Source organism: Leishmania infantum, chromosome 36 (assembly GCF_000002875.2).
Source record: "Leishmania infantum JPCM5 genome chromosome 36".
Classification (NCBI taxonomy): domain Eukaryota; phylum Euglenozoa; class Kinetoplastea; order Trypanosomatida; family Trypanosomatidae; genus Leishmania; species Leishmania infantum.
In genome coordinates, this window is record NC_009420.2 from 977467 (window position 1) to 999446 (window position 21980).

General features: G+C 59.1%; 6 protein-coding genes across 6 annotated transcripts; all 6 read left to right on the plus strand.

The window, feature by feature from the left end:
• Positions 1-5551: 5551 nt before the first annotated feature.
• On the plus strand, positions 5552-6271 carry LINJ_36_2560 (putative caltractin; the record flags this gene model as incomplete). Its single annotated transcript, XM_001469381.1, has 1 exon — positions 5552-6271. One exon carries the CDS (start codon positions 5552-5554, stop codon positions 6269-6271), a length of 720 nt encoding a protein of 239 aa, XP_001469418.1.
• A 1015-nt stretch (positions 6272-7286) lies between these two features.
• LINJ_36_2570 (conserved hypothetical protein) lies at positions 7287-8054 on the plus strand (the record flags this gene model as incomplete). Its single annotated transcript, XM_001469382.1, has 1 exon — positions 7287-8054. One exon carries the CDS (start codon positions 7287-7289, stop codon positions 8052-8054), a length of 768 nt encoding a protein of 255 aa, XP_001469419.1.
• Positions 8055-9374: 1320 nt separating this feature from the next.
• Positions 9375-10730, plus strand: LINJ_36_2580 (conserved hypothetical protein; the record flags this gene model as incomplete). Its single annotated transcript, XM_001469383.1, has 1 exon — positions 9375-10730. One exon carries the CDS (start codon positions 9375-9377, stop codon positions 10728-10730), a length of 1356 nt encoding a protein of 451 aa, XP_001469420.1.
• A 1898-nt stretch (positions 10731-12628) lies between these two features.
• On the plus strand, positions 12629-14749 carry LINJ_36_2590 (conserved hypothetical protein; the record flags this gene model as incomplete). The annotated part of the gene is made up of 1 exon (XM_001469384.1): positions 12629-14749. One exon carries the CDS (start codon positions 12629-12631, stop codon positions 14747-14749), a length of 2121 nt encoding a protein of 706 aa, XP_001469421.1.
• Positions 14750-16244: 1495 nt separating this feature from the next.
• Positions 16245-17582, plus strand: LINJ_36_2600 (putative acid phosphatase; the record flags this gene model as incomplete). The annotated part of the gene is made up of 1 exon (XM_001469385.1): positions 16245-17582. The coding sequence occupies one exon, from the start codon at positions 16245-16247 to the stop codon at positions 17580-17582; it is 1338 nt and encodes a 445-aa protein (XP_001469422.1).
• A 2341-nt stretch (positions 17583-19923) lies between these two features.
• Positions 19924-20700, plus strand: LINJ_36_2610 (conserved hypothetical protein; the record flags this gene model as incomplete). The annotated part of the gene is made up of 1 exon (XM_001469386.1): positions 19924-20700. One exon carries the CDS (start codon positions 19924-19926, stop codon positions 20698-20700), a length of 777 nt encoding a protein of 258 aa, XP_001469423.1.
• Between the last annotated feature and the right edge of the window lie 1280 nt (positions 20701-21980).

Consider the following 21980-nt stretch of genomic DNA (forward strand, 5'->3'; position numbering starts at 1 on the left):
TGCCGAGCGACAGCGGTGTGCCCCGCTAGAGAGCAGTTTTGTATGCACAGGCAAGCGATGTGCGTGGTTACAGCAATCTCAATAGCAATGTGTATGCACGTACGCTTCGAGTCTGTGTGTGTGTGTGTGTGGCTGTCTCATGGAACCCGCACAACACACTGATCTCATTCTTGCTTCATTTCTCTCGCATTCCCTGGGCGATCGAGGGGCCATCCTTGGCTCCTGTTTCCATCCGCTCTCCCTCTCTGTCTGTGAGTGAGTGTACACGCGGCATCTAGCTGCAGCTTCCAAAGTCCCTACTTTTGCTCTTCGCTGCCTGATTGACTCCTCTACGGATATGACGACGAAACTGGGTACCTTGCTGGGCGCTGCAGAGCAATCAAAGAAGCGGAGAACAGCCGCGCCGCGCATCCAGGCCAGAGAGGTGTAAGGCAAAGTACACTCATGTGCCTCGTGCGCCTTCCCTTCCTCCTTCTGCCCCTCTGCCAGGAGCGCCCGCTGCGGCGCCGGCATCTCGTCCACACGCGCGGGCCCGCCTGTGCTATGCCGTGATAATGTGAGAAAGAGAGAAATGATGACCTCGTGGGTGTCCGACGCGCGCCTCCAGTTTGTCCCCTGCGCGCGGCGTCACACCCGCGCGCACGCACGACGGAGAGAGCAACGGACGGTGCCGAGCCGCCCACAGCGCCACTGGCACCACATACTGGGGCGTCCCCCCTGCGCCGAACCGCTGTCGGAAAGGCGCGGGCAGTCCCACCCTCCACGCACGCGCACTGGCACGCGTCGGCGCACCTGCCGGCACGCAAGCACACACGCACACGTACACGCGCGCGCATCGACGCGCTCACAGGCGTCCGCGCCGCTATGCACCAGCACCAGCAGCGTCTGCTCGGGCACGCACATACGCACGCCACCGCCACCACCGCGGCGGGCGACGCCGAGGGGCCCACAAGCAAACCCGTTGTCCTCCCTCTTCCTTGTCGCCCCGCAGCCGCACTCGATACGCTCCGCACCCGCACCCTAGCGGGCGCGCCGGAGCGCCACCGCGCACACGACCGACTGCTCCACTGGGGCGCCGCGCTCGCACGCGTCTCGCGTGTGGCGCGGGTCCTGAGCCAAAGTCCCTCGCCCACACAAAGCAGGCAGCAAGTGCCGGGTGCCGGGGGAAACCCCCAGAGAGCTACAAGCGCCACGAGGCACCGCCGTACACACCCGCTGCTCGCATGTCGGCCAGCGGGGCCATCGGCTGCCGCGGTACGGCTCCCCTCTCAGCGAAGGGTGGGGCGCCTGCATCTCCGCGCCGGCACTCGTGCTGGTGTGCGGGTGATCCCGCGGCAGAAGCTATCGGTGCGCGCTGCTCCGTGCCGGCAGCACCTCGCGTGCTTCCGCGTGCTGTGCAGCGCGTGCCATGACGGGCGGCGCACCCGCCGTGCATCCACCCCCTACGCCGCGTGCGCGCACGTCTCCGGGCGTGTGTGCGTGCGCAGTCGGATGCGAATGAGTCGCGCACCTGCGCGTCCCGCGGCGGGGCCTGTGCCACGTGCGCAGGCGTGCTGCGCCAGTCTCCCCACTCGGTGGTTTCTGTGCGACGTTGGGCAACACACGCGACAGGGGGGGAGAGGCACACGCCTGCACCCCCCCCGCCGCATAACACCGTACAGTCATGAGCAGCTGGCGGACGGGCAGGCCGCTGCGGCGGCCGCCACGCCATGCAGAAGAGGGCTTATCGCACACACGAACCCGTCACGACGACGCGGTGGTGCGCGCTGCCGCAGCCGCTCCGCCACGCGTGATGCGCGGTGCGCTGTGTGTGCCGTGCCGTGTCGTGTGCTGGGCGCTGCTGTGGTGTGTGGCGTGTGCGGGCCGCCTGTGCTCCGCGCGGCGACCGTGTACATGTGTGTCTGCGTCCCCTGTGTGCCAGCGGTGTGCTGGCGTCCGCCACTCTCGTGCGTGGCGCCGTGGCTGCGCACGCGCGCCTGCTCCGCAGGCCCGTGTGTGCCGCAGCAATGCCTGTGCGGCGGTGTCTTTCCAATCCCGAAGCACCGCGAGGCAGCTTGGACACTCCCCCACCTCTGCGTGTCAACGCAGCTGATCTCTCCCGTGCCGTTCTAGATGTTTTGCCTCTTCTCGCTTCTCTGTATCCCCTCCGCTTCCCCGACGCTCAAAGTGTTACTACTGGGGCGCCGGCAGTCTTGATGTCGGGACTAGCGTGGTGGGCAACGAGCTTCCGAATGATGCATTGGTTGTGATCCATGGCAGTGGCGTGCTCTCCTCTTTTCATTCTGCTCTCCTTTCCTAGCTACCTCCTCTCCACCCCCTTCCGTCAGCACTACCACCACGTCTCCTGGGTGCCGCGTTCTTGGTGGTCGCTGCCGTCGCACACGAATCGCACCGCTGTGGCGCATCTGTCTCCTCTCTTTCCTTCTCTGCATCATGCACATGCGTCCCAAGACAGAGGCTACCATCTCTACCTTCCTCCGTCACCCCACACGTAAGCGCGCGCACACACTCTCAGCGGCTGCGGTGGCGAGCACCGACGTCGGTGCCGGCGATGGCGGTGTGCCACGCGAGAGAGCAGTTTTGTATGCGAGGCAAGCGTGTGCGTGGTTACAGCAATCTCAATAGCAATGTGTATGCACGTTCGCTTCGTGTGTGTGTGTGTGTGTGTGTGGCTGTCTCATGGAACCGGCACAAGACACTGCTGTCGTTCTTGCTTTGTTTCTCTCGCATTCCCTGGGCGATCGAGGGGCCATCCTTGGCTCCTGTTTCCATCCGCTCTCCCTCTCTGTCTGTGAGTGAGTGTACACGCGGCATCTAGCTGCAGCTTCCAAAGTCCCTACTTTTGCTCTTCGCTGCCTGATTGACTCCTCTACGGATATGACGACGAAACTGGGTACCTTGCTGGGCGCTGCAGAGCAATCAAAGAAGCGGAGAACAGCCGCGCCGCGCATCCAGGCCAGAGAGGTGTAAGGCAAAGTACACTCATGTGCCTCGTGCGCCTTCCCTTCCTCCTTCTGCCCCTCTGCCAGGAGCGCCCGCTGCGGCGCCGGCATCTCGTCCACACGCGCGGGCCCGCCTGTGCTATGCCGTGATAATGTGAGAAAGAGAGAAATGATGACCTCGTGGGTGTCCGACGCGCGCCTCCAGTTTGTCCCCTGCGCGCGGCGTCACACCCGCGCGCACGCACGACGGAGAGAGCAACGGACGGTGCCGAGCCGCCCACAGCGCCACTGGCACCACATACTGGGGCGTCCCCCCTGCGCCGAACCGCTGTCGGAAAGGCGCGGGCAGTCCCACCCTCCACGCACGCGCACTGGCACGCGTCGGCGCACCTGCCGGCACGCAAGCACACACGCACACGTACACGCGCGCGCATCGACGCGCTCACAGGCGTCCGCGCCGCTATGCACCAGCACCAGCAGCGTCTGCTCGGGCACGCACATACGCACGCCACCGCCACCACCGCGGCGGGCGACGCCGAGGGGCCCACAAGCAAACCCGTTGTCCTCCCTCTTCCTTGTCGCCCCGCAGCCGCACTCGATACGCTCCGCACCCGCACCCTAGCGGGCGCGCCGGAGCGCCACCGCGCACACGACCGACTGCTCCACTGGGGCGCCGCGCTCGCACGCGTCTCGCGTGTGGCGCGGGTCCTGAGCCAAAGTCCCTCGCCCACACAAAGCAGGCAGCAAGTGCCGGGTGCCGGGGGAAACCCCCAGAGAGCTACAAGCGCCACGAGGCACCGCCGTACACACCCGCTGCTCGCATGTCGGCCAGCGGGGCCATCGGCTGCCGCGGTACGGCTCCCCTCTCAGCGAAGGGTGGGGCGCCTGCATCTCCGCGCCGGCACTCGTGCTGGTGTGCGGGTGATCCCGCGGCAGAAGCTATCGGTGCGCGCTGCTCCGTGCCGGCAGCACCTCGCGTGCTTCCGCGTGCTGTGCAGCGCGTGCCATGACGGGCGGCGCACCCGCCGTGCATCCACCCCCTACGCCGCGTGCGCGCACGTCTCCGGGCGTGTGTGCGTGCGCAGTCGGATGCGAATGAGTCGCGCACCTGCGCGTCCCGCGGCGGGGCCTGTGCCACGTGCGCAGGCGTGCTGCGCCAGTCTCCCCACTCGGTGGTTTCTGTGCGACGTTGGGCAACACACGCGACAGGGGGGGAGAGGCACACGCCTGCACCCCCCCCGCCGCATAACACCGTACAGTCATGAGCAGCTGGCGGACGGGCAGGCCGCTGCGGCGGCCGCCACGCCATGCAGAAGAGGGCTTATCGCACACACGAACCCGTCACGACGACGCGGTGGTGCGCGCTGCCGCAGCCGCTCCGCCACGCGTGATGCGCGGTGCGCTGTGTGTGCCGTGCCGTGTCGTGTGCTGGGCGCTGCTGTGGTGTGTGGCGTGTGCGGGCCGCCTGTGCTCCGCGCGGCGACCGTGTACATGTGTGTCTGCGTCCCCTGTGTGCCAGCGGTGTGCTGGCGTCCGCCACTCTCGTGCGTGGCGCCGTGGCTGCGCACGCGCGCCTGCTCCGCAGGCCCGTGTGTGCCGCAGCAATGCCTGTGCGGCGGTGTCTTTCCAATCCCGAAGCACCGCGAGGCAGCTTGGACACTCCCCCACCTCTGCGTGTCAACGCAGCTGATCTCTCATGTATTCCGCTAGAAGTTGCGCTGCGCTGCGCATGTTTGCGTCCGTTTCACTCGCCAGGGAGTATGTATGAGGTTTTGTGCTCCTTTGCCGTATTTTAGGTCTTTGGCCCTGCCTTGGTTGCTCGGTGAGGCCGTGGAGGGGGGGGAAGGGGGGCGACGAAAGGGTACCTCTTCACTTGAGGAGGCTCTGTTTGAGTGTCTTGTTGGTTCTTGGCGTAGGTCCTCCTGTTGGCGCTTCGATGTGGCCTGCGCATTGGTGAATGGAGAAGGGCAGCGGCATCAGATGGGAAGGAATGCCAATGCCTTTGCAGCCGCCTGGACGAGTGATGAGCGGAAACCGTTGTGGCAGATAGACAGCGTTTTCACCCCTCTTTGGTGTGACGATGTGGCGCGGCGCAATTTGTCGTAATCGCACCCTAGCTGAGGTCACAAAGAGATGTACTCGAGCAAGCGCAGAAACAGACCTTCATATGCAGGAGCTGCTTCGCGCATGCATTGCAGCGTTCGCATGCTGTTCGCCTCAAGTGCATGTCTGATGCGTTGCTCTTGCAGGTAGGCTCTCTATGCCTCCCTGTCACGTTGTTTCTTCACCTCACCTCTTCGGCACTCTTCACTATAAAATGCGTCTGCGATGATTATTAGGTCCTCAGCTTCAGTCACGCGCTCAACACTCCCGGGCAAAGAGCAGACACATACATCTTAGCCTCCTGTTGCTGCTGCATAGAAGTGTCGCTGCCGCTGTTGGTGTGTACGTACTTGAGCATTTTTTCCGCGCATTGCCAACGGCATTCACGCAGACGCACTTGCTCTGGTGCACAAGTGAGATCATCGATGGCGTCCTCAGTTTTTCTGCGTGAAGACATTAAAGAGGTCTTCAGCATTTACGATGAAGACGTTTCGGGTACCATTAGCATGCAGGATGCAGGGCGTGCCCTCTACACCGTTACCGGTCAGCGGGTAGCGCGATCGGAACTTCTGAAACTCATCGCCTTTGCTCAGAACGCGGTGGCGAAGCAGCAGCAGGAACTGCAGAACCGGCAGGATCAAGTGTCATCTCAGCAGCGCTCTGTGATGACGAGCGCCGGATCAAAAAATTCACAGGATGCGACGACTGTCGCGGATAACGATGCGACGCGCTTCGCTATTAGCACCCGCTCATCTAGTCGAACAGGCGAATCCATGAGCAACTTCAGTGTGCGAGAATCGTCCCCGGCAACTCAGCAGGCCACTCCTTCGACAGTTGCGGCATCAGCAGCAGCCTTTCCTGCCTCCCCCTCCGCGGCCGCTTCGGTGAGTCAAATCCGATTTGTTTCACCTCACTCTCACTTGCTGGACAGCAGCGAAGGCATCGATCTCGACGTCTTTGAGCAGATTGTCTTGCGCAAGCTGAAGCACCGCAGCTACGAAGAAGAGCTGGCGTACACCTTCGCGCTACTCGAGGATAAGTCTTACCCTGGCTTCATCACGAAGGAGAGTGTGCGCCGCATTGCCGCCGAGACGGGAGAGCCACTGACGGAGGCGGAGATTGCGGAGATGTTCGACCCACTCGTGACAGGGGTGTCAACCGCTGCGGTGGATCTCTCGACGTTCACGGACCTTCAGCTGAAAGCTCGCAAAGCAGAAGACTCTTAACGTGCAGTCACATACGCGCTCAGCGAAGAGTGGTGTGGTTGCGCGAAGAAGCTGAAAACGAGAACGCACATATGTATACTACCGCCACTCCCGCGAGCACATACAGAAACAACTGTGTGCCATCCCTCGTGTGCATGGTGCACTGTTGGCACCGATTGGGACAGCTTCTACATCTTTTTTTTTTCTCCTGGCTGCTACGCGCAGCCTCCTTTGAAGATACGCAACTGCCAAAATAGGTATTGTCGTCGTTTAGTGTCTTTGCGAGACCGCGCAGCGCGCGTTGGGTGAACGCGCCGCGTCAAAGGCGTATAAACAGAAAACGGAAGCAGATCAAGGGCAGCAAACAGAAAAACTACGTAGGCCTGGTTGTAAACAGGCATGAACACATTTGCAAGTGTATTCAACCTGTCTTTGCCCGATAACTTCGCGTTCTTTACTCTGCGGTCGATGCGGCAGCGACGCTCCGGTCGTGGTGGTGTTGAAATCCCCACGAACGTCTTTGCATAGTTTTGGCTAGCGGGCATCATGCCTCATCAGCGAAAACCCTTCAGTTGGTCATTGTACTCCTTCTGCGCTTTCTCTCTATCGTCTTTTTTCATTTCGGCGTGTTTTCCATATCTCTTTCTTTCGGATCCTCTCGGCAATACTGCGCACGAGAGACGTGGAGAGGAAAGAGCCCCCCCCTACCTTCTTAACCGGCTGTGCACGTGCTTTGCCTGCTCACACACACGCGCATAATCTTCCTTCCCCCCCCCGACATTTCGTACTCATCCGAATATTCATACGGCCCTAACGCCACGACCGCATCGGTGTACCTCTTTTTTTTTCTGCTGCTGCAGGCGACCACTCTTCCTCTCTCTTTCGTTTCGGTTTGCGGTTTTGTCGATTGCCTCGGCTCTCCCTGTTTTGTTACGCTTTTCTTATTTTCCAGCCTCAATACTCGACGTGCGTCGCGCTTTATTGGGTACTCAGCCCTCCCCCCCCCCGCCTTTCCCCGCGATCGGCATTCATCAAGATGGGGAAGCCTTCGGATCCCGCACCGCCCAACCGGCGGTGCGCCGAGTGTGAGCGTAGCTTCGGCATCACAGTGTGGAAGCACATCTGTGATGTGTGCCACCGCACCGTGTGCGACGACTGCGCCCCTCGCAGCACCGAGAGCGTTGATGCTAAGGGTGAAAAGGCGATGTTGCGAGTGTGCAAGACATGCGGTACCACAGGGCACCGTCTAGGCAGTGCCGCTGGTGGCAACTGCGCTACCGATGGTGCACAGGGCACAGGCACTGCTCGCCCAGACCCACATAGTGAGGCTGAGAGGGAGCGCCGTGCGCGCATCATCGAAGAGCGCAACAAGGCACAGAAAAACCGCGGACGCCCTCAACGCGCGGGCGGCGAGGATGGCTCCAGAGCTGCGGTTGCGAGTGCGCGGCCTGCTCCCCCCGCTCCGGCAACCTCATCTCCCACATCGGCCCCGCCAAGGGCGTCTGCCTCGCCTCCGGCTGCTCTGCCGCCACCGCCCGCAAACTCTGGCAGTCAAGAGCGTCTGGTCAACTCTGCCCTAGAGGCGGCGATGCGACGCCAGCAACAGCAGCAAGCGCACAGTCGCGCTGCAGCTTCTTCGCCGGCGGCCAACATGTCTCCCGAGAAGATGCGTCTCCTTTGTGAGATCGAGGCGCTCCTGGCGAAGCATCTCGAGGATCCGCCCTTTGGCTTGCGGGCAGCGGATGAAGCGAAGCTGCACGGGTACCTTCAGTTCCTCAAGAAGAAGTATCATTTGAGCGAGTAGCTGGGGAGAGTGGTTGGGCGCTTTCGGGAGTGGGGTCGGACCGGGTCGGCTTGCTCTCCTCGCGAGGCCTTCTAGTGGCGTGTGAGCCTGCGTGCGCAAGTGTAGGTGTGATGGTGCTCTTCTCTTCGCGTTTTGTCGCTCAACGTGTTCGTGCACAAAATGTCTGTGTCCATGTTGGGGGGGGAGGCGGATCGATGTGTGTCTCTGCCCTCTCCTTCCCTGTCTGCGTTTCTCTTGATGCGCACCACCCCTTGTGTTTGCTCTCACATGCTCGCCAGCGACCTTTATCTCTCTCCTTGCATGCACCACTGGCTGCGAGAACACGACCACTATCACCGTAATCACCACCAACGCTTTTCGTCGCCTCTCCTCTTGAGTGTGAAGAATGCATGATGACTCCTCCCCGCCTCCGCCCCCACCACCTGGGCGAAGAAAGGCGAGGCTGCGGAGCAAAACGGGAAACAAAGAGCTGGTGGGAAGAGAGAGGACGGCGCGAAGTGCATGTGCATGCTCGCGCCTGGTACCAACGCTCAACAATCGCCTGCTGTCAGGTCCTAAAACAAGCCTCTCCTGCACTACAGCGTGCTGCTATTGCGCATGCAGCGTGGCGAATATGAAACCTCCGAGCAATCGAATGCCCAGACATCGAATCAGCATTGCTCCGGCGAACTCCGTAACGCACATAGCCTGCGCCGCTGTTTCTCTCTCGTGCCCGAGCGCCCATGCCACTCTTCTGCCCTTTGCCTGCATCTCCTCGTTGTCCTCTTCTTATCTCTCTTTCCCCTTCGCCCCCTCGGTCTTTGGGTCGCCTCCAACAGTACGTGGCTTGACGCATCGAGTTTGAAAGCGAACGCAGGCTCCGCAAACATCAACTCCAGGTGGCAGACTCTACTGTCAGCGCTGTTGTGCACTGAAGCCAAGTACTGCATGCGCAAATACGGCAACGCCCTGATGTGTCTGTGCGTGTTAGCTACTTGGGCACACTGTCACCGCCACTCCACCCTTTGATCTCCTCTCTCCCCCCCACTTCCTCCCTCACTCCTCCACGCGCCTTAAGGCAGACGGCCAGTAGCAAGGGCGGCAACAAACTTAAATCCTACGCTGTGCGCCCATTCTGTCCTCACTGCGCTCACCTGCTCACTCTCTGGGAAGCCGCATAGCAGCAGTGTAGGGACAGGCGCTCCAATATACACGCAAGCAGCTCTGTGCGGGCACGCACTGTGTTTCGGTTTTTTTCCTGCTTCCTTGTCCCGTTGAGCCTGGGATGGAGGTGCATATTTAGCAAACAAGCGAAAAAGAAGCACCTTTGTATTGGGCGCAATGCAGGATTGGCAGATCGCCGTGCTCGTCGTCGTCATCGTCGTCTTCGTGGCGCTGGCGACGCCGCTTATCTTTCTTATTTACCGCTTTGGTAGCAACCGACGCCGCTACTCCTCGAAAAGAACGAACACGACCACCTCCCGCTACGCCGATAGCAGCTGTTGCGCCAAGCATAACATCGTTGACGCCGGAGATGCCTTTGGCCAGCTGTTCCGCGGTGACCCGCGCATTCATCCCAGTACCCATCTGCTTTACTTTCTGGACTTTCAAGGAGAGCTGCACTGGATCGACTTCAATAAGAAACCGGCAGCAAAGATCGATACCGAGTCGGCGCTGCAGCAGTATATTTTCGAAAACTTTCATCCTATGGTCGAAGAGGGCAACAGGGTGGTGCCTTTGCCCCCTGAGATGTTGGCTCTGTCGTACATAAACGATCATCAGTCGCTGGTAGTGCTGGACCTGAATCGCCTGCTCGCCCGTGACGCCGAGTTCGGTGCACGGATGCGGCACACCGCAGAACGCCCGTTGCTGTTATCGCGACTTGTGGCAGACGTCGCCGATGGGGCCGTGTTCACAGCACTAAGTCGTTACGGCTACACTGTCGGGGACGCTTCCGTGCCGTCCGTCACTCAAACAGGCATGCAGTGCCCGGCACTTGTCGCGGCGTCACCACCCCAGCAGCGTCATCAGCGGATTGATGTAGACCTTAGCACATCTCGCGCAAATCCAATAGCCGCGGCTCCAGCAGTTTCAGCCTCTATGCCCGACACACACGTCCCTCCGCCGACGGTCCGGCCGCCCGTCGCTCCCCATCTGTCCCCGCCATCGAACTTCAGCTCTCCCTATGCGTGCGACGCTTCCGGCATGGCTCCCGCACCTGTCATTCACCCGTGCGATACGCATCACATCACGACCAGCACCCCCGTCTCCATCACGGCAGCCTCTTACACGGTACTGAACGCCAACGGCAGTCGCACGGAGCTTGACGCGATTAGCACAGCGAGGATTGAAGGGGCGCGGCTCCGGTGGGACCGACGACAGAGCCTTGTGGTGCCGTTTATGTCAGGGGTTTTGTCAGGGTACCAGTGCGTCATTGATCCGGTCACGGAGGAGGCGACACTCTCCACGGAGTCTGCAGCGCGCGCGGCGAACGTCAACGGCGTGGAGTCCATCGTGTGTCGGCGTGCCGACGCCCTATACTACACCGTCGAGCGCGTGAACTCGACGCAGTGGCTGCCATTTGACAAGGCCTTCTACCTCCCGGCTGGGCGGTGGTGTGTGCGGGCCCGCGCCACGCTGTACTGCGACAACAGCAGCAAAACGATCGCGAAGGTCTTCACGGTGACTGTGATTTGACGCTTTGGGAAAAGAATGGCGGGAAAGGGGAGCTGCACGGGATTATGCACGCCGCCGCCTGATTCTCCTGCGGCCCTACCTCTTTCATGGCACTGAACGAACGCGCTTGCTTACTCACATGGATGTCGACTGTATTGCATGCCCTCCTTCTTTTTTCGTCATGCTTTGAAAAACTGCTAAGGTGGCCGTGATGACAGGGGGACGCACCTGACTGCGTGGTATCACAGGATCCAGTGCCCCCACTCTATGTGTGCGGAGGCCAAGCAGCGCCCCTCCACCCCCCCCTCTATCCCTGCCAAAATGCGAAACCACCCCTGGTGGTTGCAGGGTCATGCGCCTACGACATGGGGGGAGGTCAGAGCGATGCATCACTGCTGATATCGGCTGGCAGGTCCTGGATAGCGTTGCGCCGGTGCGAGGTGCAACACTGCACACGTGTGTACCATCCATGTGATTAGGCAGAGTGTCGGCGTGGCCCAAACGTACCTCACCCGGCCACAGCGAGGGATGCACCAGGTGACGGAAGGCACCATGGGATCGGCTGTGGGGCGGCCTGCGAGGCGGTGTGTGGGCATAGTTTGAGGTAGGGGTCGTGCTCGATGACTGAGTCAGCGCATGGCTTGTACCACGTGTCTGCAGCTGCTTCGCACCACGCCGACGGGGGCCTGTGACAGGACAGGTAGACTGGAGTGGGAACTCGTGCTGAATTGAAGAACGAAGACGTTTTTTTCGTTAGAAAGCTGAGGTGGCAGACGCTGGAAGCCTTCCGTATTACCACTGCTACTACGACGTCGACGCAGCTGTGAGTGCCTCGAGTGCTTTCGAGGTGGCTGCGCCGGAGCTTACCTATCTTTCCGCGTTTCTTCCTCTGTTTTCGTTGTGTCTCTGTGGTCTGCTCTCAGGTTTGAATTCGCGATGGTGGGAAAGTTTTTCTCTGCTTTGATAGATGTCCTGCTCACTATGCGTGTACCTGTGATTCTGTGTGTATAGGTAGACATATATATATATATATATATATATGTATGTAGTTTTGTGCATGTGTATGTGTACACTCGTTCACTTGGGATCTGGATGCACGGTTCGTTCTTATTGCCTTTTTTTTTGCTCGGGGGAATGCAGAGGGGAGGGAGGGTCTGTTGACGCATGAGGGGGAAAGGACATGTGCTCGCTTCTTTTGTTTCGTCCACTTTTTTTCAGCTGCTTTCCCCACACACAGACGTAGGCCCCCTCCCCTCCTCTTTTTTTGCTAAACGACCAATCCTCTGCTCACTTCTCTGATGTCTTCCCTCCGGTCTTCTCATGGCACATGCACGGCATATACGAGGATGTACAATGGCAACGAAAACAATACTCATTAGAAAAAGGGACGTGACACGCCGTTGTGGTCGTATTCGATGTCATGGCGTCCTGCGGTCGTATCTAGCCTGCGCACTTCCCTGACTGCTCCGCTAGGCAGGTGCTGCTGCAGTGGCACCCAAAGTGCGCAACGGGATAATTCATGTACGGGCTGGAGGCGTCAGAAGAGACTTTATCATCACACCGCATCCGAGATGCGGGCGTTAAGACGAAGAAAAGTTGCTTGAACCGCCCTTGGCTTGTTGGAATGTGGTACGTGCGTGTGCATGTGTGCTACCATGAGACGCCCCGGATTTCCCTAAACATTCCTCTCGTGCGCGCTCTTCTTTTCTCCCTCACCTGCGACGCACGAGAGCATATATTGCAGCGTTCTTCTGTTGTACTTATCTGTATGTGTGCGTGCTTGTGGATGTGCATTCAAGGCGCTGCAGGAGCGTTCCCTTCGCTGAAATCGGGCGAAACGAAAGAGTCCGTCGCACAAGCACAGCACGCGGTCGCACCGCGCTGGAAGAGAACAAGACCAATACGCAATGCTTACGGGCATGTTGCAGGGCATTTTGGGGTCCGTGTCAAGCACAGGCATCCGCGAGGCTGAGAATGTACTTCGGCAAAGTTGGCCATCGCTTCTAAAGCTGAAGGATGAGGCGCAGACCCGGTTCTGCGCCGATGCAGAGTCCTTCCTCAAGGCGCAGCTCACCAATAGACCAGCGCCGTCCGATACCTTGGCCATCTTTACTACAGTCTACGTGACCGCGGTGCACGCCATTCACTCTGGCCTTGTCGCGCCAGTCCGATGGACCAAGGCGCAGGACAGCCCCTTCCGTCCGTCGATGCCGGTTGAGCGCGTGCTGCCTTCACGCAGGGAGGCCGCACGAGTTGTCGCCAGTGTGTGCGAACGGCTTCTGCTTGCCAACGCCAAGGTAGCCGGGGCGTACTTCAGCAAGCTGCTGCGTGAAACGGCCATGGGGGTACCTCTTCTGGCCCTTGTGCTACGCGCGTACGGCGAGGCGGCGGTGGGGGTACTGTCGGCCCATTCAGAGGACCCACCGTACCTCCAAAGCTGCATCCATCATCTCGTTTTGGCAACATACAAGTTTACCGTGGCCATGTCTGACGATGCTCTTACTATCGCCCATCCAATCCTCCTCCACGTCGCCCGCGTGAGCGGTCGCACTCAGGACGCAATGCAGCTCTTGTGCCGTCCGATCTACTCCGTCAGCCCAATGCTGACGGGTATCGGCTTGTCGGACTACGTCGCCTACCATGCTGAGGCTGCGCTCCTGCTTGCTGCACTGGAGCAGTACGAGAGCGCCATGTACGCCCTTACACCAGTGAGTCAGCTCTCTCCAACGCGCGGCATGCCGGAGGGCGAAAAAGGAAGCCGTGGCGGAGCCGGCGAAGGAGACCTCCCACCGTGGCTAAACGAGCTCGAGTATGAGGAAGCTGACGTGCGCGATGCTATCCCTCGCAGTGGCGGTTGCGCTGCTGACGCCAGCCGGGCTCCCGTCACCGGTGCCGATAGCGCCCTCCCTGCGCAGCAGTCGGTGGTCCTCTACCCCTGGTACCGCACGGAGTGCGTCGGGGAGACGCGCAAGTACGCCGGCAGCACCGATGCCAAAGACCGAAAGGCTGAGGTAAAAGCCGTTGTGTGGCGCGGCATCTTGGTGCCGTCTGTGATCGAACGCGAAATGGATCGTCGCGCTGTTACGTGGGCAAAACGTTTGGGCATCGTGCTGCTCGCTGCGGCCTTTGGCGGCGGCAGCCCACGCGGCGTGATGGCGCTCACGGCGTCGGCCGGGCGGCGGATAGTGGACAACGAAGAGGCGTCGTCCATATGGACTGGCATGGCGTCGGCGATCGCTGGCCACGTGTGCTTTCCTCATCCACTGTTTCGTCTCCTGACGGAGACAACTCCCGTGTCGCTCCGCTCCTTCGTGCACTTCGTCACGACCGACAAGACGGCGAGTGCGCGGGCCTACGCGGACCTTCTCGTAGCAATCGCCCGACGCGATGCAAACAATGCTCATCAGTGCCTAGGCAATCCCGCCAATGTCTCACTATTTACAGCAGACCTCACGGTAGATGTGGTCAGGGCAACGGTGCTGCGTGAGCTTCCGCGACACATTCTACTGGATGTGGCGCGCATGTACGCTCATGTGCCGATGCAAATGCTGTTGGACCGGTCACAACCCATACACACGGCCGCTAAGGCCAAGGGCGCGACGCCAGCGAATGAAAGAGCTGAAGATGAGGAGAGACCACTGGATGCCGCCACTGTGGACAGCAGACACGCGCTTGTGCAGCTGTTGGTCAAGATGTGCTCCACCGGAGATTTGGCCTCCTCTCACGTGTGCGTCACTGCAGCTCCCGCTGCTGATGCGGCCGCCAAGGAACGTGCAACTTTTTATCCCGTCGAAGAGGTGGCCAGGCAGTTGAGTAGGGGCACCGCCTCCTTTTGTGTGTCCACTGCCAGCGTGAAGTGGACGCTGCCGTCCTCAGCAGCGCGCTTGCAGCGCTGTGCTCAAGTTGTGCAGTTCCACATCCATCAATACCCGAGCGTCAACCTCGACACCTCTCTTGTGCCGATGCTGGCCCAGCTGCAGGAGCTCCAGAGGGTCGTGGATGCCGGCGCCGAAGAAATTTGTGACATGGGGATCGTTTAGGGCGGGGAGCGGGCGCACACGGTATCGTGCCGATCGAACGGTGATGTTCGTGTGTCATGTGTCGTCTTTTCTCTTCTTGGTGCTTGTCTTTTTTTTTTCTCGCGTTCAACACACTATTTTTTGCGTGTCTAGCGAATGCCTTCGCTGAGTGGCTTCTACACACAACGTAAGTGTGCGCGGGTGTAAGCGCTGCTGGTCATTCGCCTCTTGTGCTCCTCCGCTGTTTCACTTTCTTTTTTTTTTCACTGACCTTTGGTGGCCTGCGAATGGGCGTGAGTGTGAACATGAGTGCATTGGTGTCTATAGTAAAGGGAGGGAGTGTGGCCATGCATGCGCTTCCGCATTCGTTCTCGCTTAACTTCCAGGTTTGCAGCCGTCAGCAGTGATTTGCCTGTGTGAGGCTGCATACAGGCAAGCACGTCATTCGCTTTCTTGTGTGGGTGTGGCGTTTATTCACTTTTTCGTCGCTGCTTTCCGCCCTTTCTCACTCTCTCGTCCCGGATGTCGTGTGGGGGCGCCGGAGCCTGAGAGGCCACGCACGGAGGTGCCCCCACACGACATCCGGGTGACGGAGGTGAAGAAGAAACACAAACGGAGTGGCAGAAGAAGCGCTGCCAGGTGTCCACCACCTTTGCAGACCGAAGAAAAAAAGAGAGAATATCGTACGCAGACACCACGTTTCTAGCGCGGGTGTTGGTGTGTGTCTTCTGCGTCTGTGCCAGCGGGAAATGTGCGGTGGCCTCTTTTCCTTTTGGCGCGGGGTGGGGTGCGGAGGGGCACAGCAAGTATACGTTGAGCCGCAGTAGTAGCACCCTCTCTTTGCCACAGTGAACACCGACTCGGCTGGAACGGAAGACCCTCACTACTCCTTCTCTTTCACACACACACACACACACGTCTCTGCGGACACGCGCTGGTGTGCGGGAAACCTTGGATGGAATCGATCAATGTATCTGGCCGCACTGCTGGGAAAGCGAAGCAAACTTTGTCTTCAGAGTTGAGCCCACAAGTGGAGAGTGCCGCTTCACCGTCATAACACGAAGACGCGAAAAGAGGGCCCGCGAAACCTATCAAACTCTCCATGCAGCCACACAAACTGTCCCCCTTCCTGGCCAGAAGCCCCCTCTCTCTCCCTCCCCTAGTTCTCCCTCTATTGAGCAGGAATCACCCATCTATACAGCGGCGTGGCTTTTTGGTGGTGATGTAAGTCGGGAATCTGGTCGAAGCGGAAAGAAGCACTTGCTGGGCTCGGCTAAGGGTCTATGGTAGCCTGGAGCCATCTGACTCCCCCTCCTCGCCTGCGTCCGGCCGCCCACAGGCAAAGGCACGCCTTCGTCTATTCTATAGCTCGGCGTTGCCGTATAGCGGCGCATCAAAGGCACAAACCGTCGCCCCTACACAGCTCTCCGCCATGGCCGCAAGGACGCCTCTTGCGCGCGGTGCTCTGGCACGGCGCTCGGTGCTTGTTGCTCTTCTGGTGGCCCTTGTGTTGGTGATGAATCTCGCGAGGCTTGTCTCAGCGTTCGGTCTCCACTCTGCGCGACGCAATAAGCCGTCAACGGCGACTGAGACAAGTGACCCCGTGCATCCCCGCGTGAACATCAACTGGACGCAGCAGAGCCTGAACTCCAATATAACCAAGGCAGAGCGCAAGGAGATCCTCAAGAGCAAGCTGGTGCTGACGAAGCTGGTGGTGCTCAACCGCCACGGCCACCGTGCGCCGAACGCGCCGTTCTGGAAGATGTGCCCAAATGACATCAAGAGCAAGAAGCGCTACGACGTCAGTGCAGAGGACTTGACTGGGCTCGGCATGGAGGAGGAGTACAACTTTGGCCAGTATGTGCGAAACAACTATCACGCCTTTATTGGCGACAAGTTCAACCGCATGCTGCACTACTTCCGCGCTGTTGGCGAGCCGCGCATCTTGCAGTCGGCAATGGCGGTGGCCCAAGGGATCTTCCCGGATGGATTCGGTCCGGGCGGCTACTTGCCATCGCGGCCGCAGTTTGTGCCCATCTTCTCCGACATGGACACGCACGAGTACCTGCTCGATGACGTGCCGTGCTTCCGGCGGGCCGAGAACGACTCGCATCGGTGGATCGACAAGCGCTATCAGAACTTCATCGATGACCCGAACACGGGTCGTGTGCTAAAGATGATAAAGGAGGTGTGCGGCGAGTACATCGGCCCGGCGGAAGGCTACGCCTACATCAAGACTGTGGCAGACGGTCTCACATTCAACAGCGACATCGGTCTGAAGGTGGCCAAGGGCAGGCTGACACCGGAGATGCTGTTCAGCATTCGCAACGTCTCGCTGCAGCTCCTCATGCAGCGCCTGTACGACACAGATGAGCAACAGACGTACATGGCGGTCGACCTCCCCCGCAACATCCTGCAGACGCTTAACCACACCCATGTCGGAGATACCCCGGAGCAGCTGAACGACTTCACCGACACGCGGCAGGAGTCCACCTTTTACTTTATGCACCGTGAGGCCCTCTACGCCTTCGCGCAGTTTTTTGGGTTTCAATACAACGTAGCTGGGTTGCCGCCAGGAGAGTTGCCCGTGGCGTCCTCTATCATTATGGAGAAGCTCGTGCCTCATCGCGACCAGTACTCCCACAACGCCTCCCGCATCTACGTTCGCATAACGCTATGGACGCCGTACAATGGCATCTACACAATACCCATATCCACCTGCCGTATCCCCGAGCTGTGTGAGCTGAAGGAACTGCGGTACATCCACGACACCCGCGTGAGCCGCACGGGTACATGGGAACAGCTGTGCAACTACGCGCCGCAAGAAATCGATCACACAACGGATATTCGTTGACGACAAGGAAGTTAAAGGGAAAGAGAAATGGTAGTGTCCGAAGCAGCGCGATTGGAAAGCGAGCTGGGGAGAAGGGGATAGCGTGGGCAGCGTACTGTGTTTCTGTGCTGGGTGTGGTCATCATGCTTTTTTTTCGCTGTTGTGTGGGTGCTACCCGCTCAAGCGTTCATCCGCTCCCCCTCCCCTACACCCACGTGCCTCCGCGCCCAGCGTGTAGGGTTGTGGGCTGTGTGGCCTTTTTTGTTTTTCTGCTTTGGTTTTTTGTTCGCTACACCAGCTCAGCTTGCTGCATCGATCCGTTCTCCCCTCTCTTTTCTTTGTTACTTTTATTGCCCTTAGCCTGGGTGTTTCCCATGCTTCTTTCTTCATTCTTTTATCTGTTCCCCACCGCCACCACCCTCGTTGACTGTTTTCTCCCTTTATTCTTCTGGCCTTGCAGCTCCTTATCGATCACAAGCACCCTGTTACCCTTTTTGTCGTCCATCGCCCCGCTTCGCAGCGCATTTTCCCCTCCTCCCCTCACCCGTGCTCATTTTATGCACGGACGGCGACAGGCAAGACGTCAAGCGCCAACGCGTTTTGCTGTCGTGCTTGTGGAGATTCATTCTCCTATCTGCTGCTCTGTAGAGCCCGGCTTACACTGTGTCGTCTACTTTGTAGGCAAGAGGGTATAAACAACGAAAATGGGGATTCGGGTAAGAGGAGCATAGTAAGACTCAAGTCGTCTTGGTGTGTTTTTTCGTCTGCGATGCACGTATTGCCTACACCTGTGAGTGGTGTATTCGTTACTGACCTTTGGGGGGCCTGTGTATGTGTGTGTGTGTGTGGTGATCGTGCTGTGTCTAAGTCTCAAAAGGGTCTTGGAGCCGAACACGAGCGCGTAAAGGCAGACACAAATCGTGCCTTTTTTGTTTCTCGCCGCTTCTTCACCCGCCCTCGTCCATCCCTTCGTTGGAAAGGGGATTCGTACGCGTGTCTGTGTGTATGTGTGTGTATGTCTTTGAGGCGCCTCAAATGAGGTAGAGAGACTGCACGTGTATGTTTGCCGGTTGATGTATGTTGATGTACACGGGGGGAAGGAAGGGGTGAGGACACACTCCTTCCACGCGCACTTTCCACTTCCGCCCCCCCCCCCTCCAAGCCCCGCCCATATCACGTATCAATGAAGCGAAGGAATGGATGTGGAGAAAGATGATCGATGGCAGAGCGAAGAAAAACTAACCGAAAAAGCAGAAGTAGCTCGAGCAACAAAACGAAAACAAACGAAGAGAAGCACAATGGTGGAAGAAGAGTTGACGTGCACATGTGCGTGCACTGTAGAGCATCGTTGTTTTTTGGGGGAGGGGAGAGGGGGGGGTCTTCTGCCCTCAGGAATCAGGTTCGAAGAACAGAAAGAAAGAGCGAGCGAGACCTCCATGTTAACTCCCCGATCCTCTCCCCCCCCACGCCGTACGCCTTGTGAACCCTCTCATGAGGAACAACTCCCACCGTGGGCAGCATTCTCTTGTCTCCCTTCGACGCTTGACTAGCAAGGCATCATGTGACTTGCCTTTATCTTTTTCTTTCTCAACGGCACGTTGAGCCACGAGCAGCTCAACAGTTATACGCATACACAGATGCAGCTCACCTACCTCTTTTGCACCGCAGCGACCTCCACGAACCGGGCCAACCAACACTGCTTGGAGTCGTTCAGTCCCCTGCAGTTCCAGTGCATGCAGCGCAGGCTAGGCACAGGATTAAGCCCGACATCACCGCAACGAAGCACACGGAGAAAAAAAAGCAGCAGACGGATGCGCATATTTGCCGGAGCGTCGGCACAGCTCGGAGTGAGCTGGTCCAATCCTCATCATGGCCGCAAGTCTCTTTGGCACAGCGCCAGCCCAGACTTGTCTGCCGGCACCAGGAGTCCGCAGCCGTACCCGAGGGCAGGCGGTGCAGGCTCGTGGCGGTCCTACAGTGTGGGTACTCTACCCCGATACCACGGTCGGGTGGCCGGCATCATCAGGGTTGCCGTGAGCGCCATAATGCATGCAAAACGAAGGCCCCTTCTTTGGTGTTCACTTTACCTGTAGCTCCTTTTTTCTTCGGCCCACCCTCTCCATTGCATATCTTCTTCCCTTCTCCCTGCGCTGCAGGGAGGGTCAGAAATTATCACACATCGCGTGTCGAACTCGTGGGTGCGCGTGTCTGTGGGGGCGGGTCATTTGGGCACCCTGTACCCTTCCACACATCTGAGTAGCTCACGACTGTGAGACGCCACAGCTCGCACATCGCTCTACTTCTCTGCTCTATAGCCTTCGACGTTAGCCTTTCCCTTTCGTTCGTTCTGGCGTTTGATGCCATGGATCCATCGAAGCGCATCTGTCTCAAGAACCTGCCAGAGGGGTGCACGAAGCGCGAAATCGCCGAGCTGGTGCGCAACCGCACAGGCACACCGATCCACAGCATCGACCTCGGCCTCGACGCCGACGGGAAAACGCGGCGCTATGCCCATTTTTCCTGCGAGGGCGCAAAGCATGTTCTGGAGGTGCTGAGCGCTGGAGTATCGTTGCGCGATTCCACCATCTACGCTCATCCTGCCAAGGCGCACTACTCGTTCCGCTACGCTGAGGCTCGCCGCAAGCGAGAGCGGGAGGAAGCGGAGGAAAAGGAGCGGCTAGAGGCGTTTTGGGCTGCCACGAGGCAGCGCTTTTTGGACCGCACAAACGGCGGCGAGCTGCCCAAGAGCAAAACGCCCAAAGACTTCTACGCGTCAAAGCGCAGGTATGCGCGTATCGCGGCCGAGATCGCTCAAACGTCGCGCAACGCGCACGCCGCCGCAGGTGACGCCGCCTATGCCGAGCACCCACGCGGCGCCGCCCACGCGACGCCGTCCTTCTCAGGCGCAGACTGTGGCGCGAATAGCGCCCCTCGGGCTGCTTCCAAGAATCACGCCACCTCAGGTGGTGGTGACGCCAATGCAGCAAAGAAGTGCGCATCGAGGCTCACTGCTGCCAAGTCTAAAGCACCTGCTGCCGCACCTCCACCGCCGCCGCCGCCGGAGCCCACGAAAGAGGAGCGAAAGCTGAGCGGCCTCCAGGCGAAGCTAGCTGCGCTTAAGGAGAAGCTGAAGAAGTGAGGCAAGGTTGAGATCAATGTGCGCTTGCGTTGTGGGGTGTGGTCTCGCTGCTCATCTTGACTTGAGGCAAGTGCGTCTCCTCTACTTTTACTTTTTCCGGTTATACACTTGAGTGAGCATGAGGGTTCATGGATGTCGTGTGTGTGTGTGTGTACCTAACTGCGAGTAATGAGTTATGCGCTCACCCACGCAATTGACCCATGCTGCGAAAATCAGTTGCCCCTGTCGTCGCTTTCAAGCTCGTGAAGCGAGGATGAGAGCAGGCACGTGTATGGCTGGATGGGTAACTTCTCTTTCCCTTTATCCCCTCTTTTTCACAAGAGGGTGTAGCTGATTCTGGGGCCGACGAGGCCAACGTGGTGGCGTGTGCGCCACCCGTGTTGCTCTTTGCGTTCGGTCCTCTCGCTCTCTCCTGTCCCCTGTCTGTTGCTGTGCAAGGCAACATCATCATCACGAAGCCTTACATCAGTTTTGTCTTCCTCCTCGTTCTCGCCTCTTTCCACCTCTTACCTTCACGGTAACCAACTTCCCTTCCCTCTCTCCCCGGCCAACACGGCACAAAGCCTATCGCCTCTCTCCCCACGCGCCCCACCGCCTTACTCGCTCGTGGATGGTATCATAATCAAACATTGAAAAGAGTGCCTCACCATTCTCGTTATTTCGTGCTGCTTGTATCGCTGCCAAGCCACTGCTTCACCGAGGAAGCTGCGCCTGGAGGGCTTGTCCCTCATCCTTGACCTTGCTTTTCTTCGCAGCACGCGCGGTGCTGCCGTCGCAAAACCAGACGAGCCAAAAACAACTTTAGCAGACACGTAGCGGTGCTTTATCCTACCCACCCCACCCCACCCGCCAACACACACACACTCCTGTCCTCTCTTGTTGTGTGCTGCGTTTTTTTTTTGTAGCTGTGTGCCTGTTTGCGGGTGGAGCGTGTCTTGTGCGAGAAGCAGAGGGGAAACCAACGATACATTCCCTTCTTGGGTCTTTGTTCACTCGAACTCCTACATCTCGTAGTGGGAACATTTGTCGCACGGTATCCTGCAGCCCCCTCCACCTCCCCCAACCCACTGTACACTCAATATACACGGGCATACACAGTTAAGCGAGTACCCATACCTGCGCATCCTCACCCAGGCACGCAGACACGCCCACACACAAACAGGCACACTCGAGCGCGCGCACAGTAAGTAGAGAAAGAGACCGCAGTGCCAACCGCCTCATCCACGACGACAGTAGCAGGGAAAGAAGCAGCGGTGTTTCAGCCTCCTTTTCTTTTCACT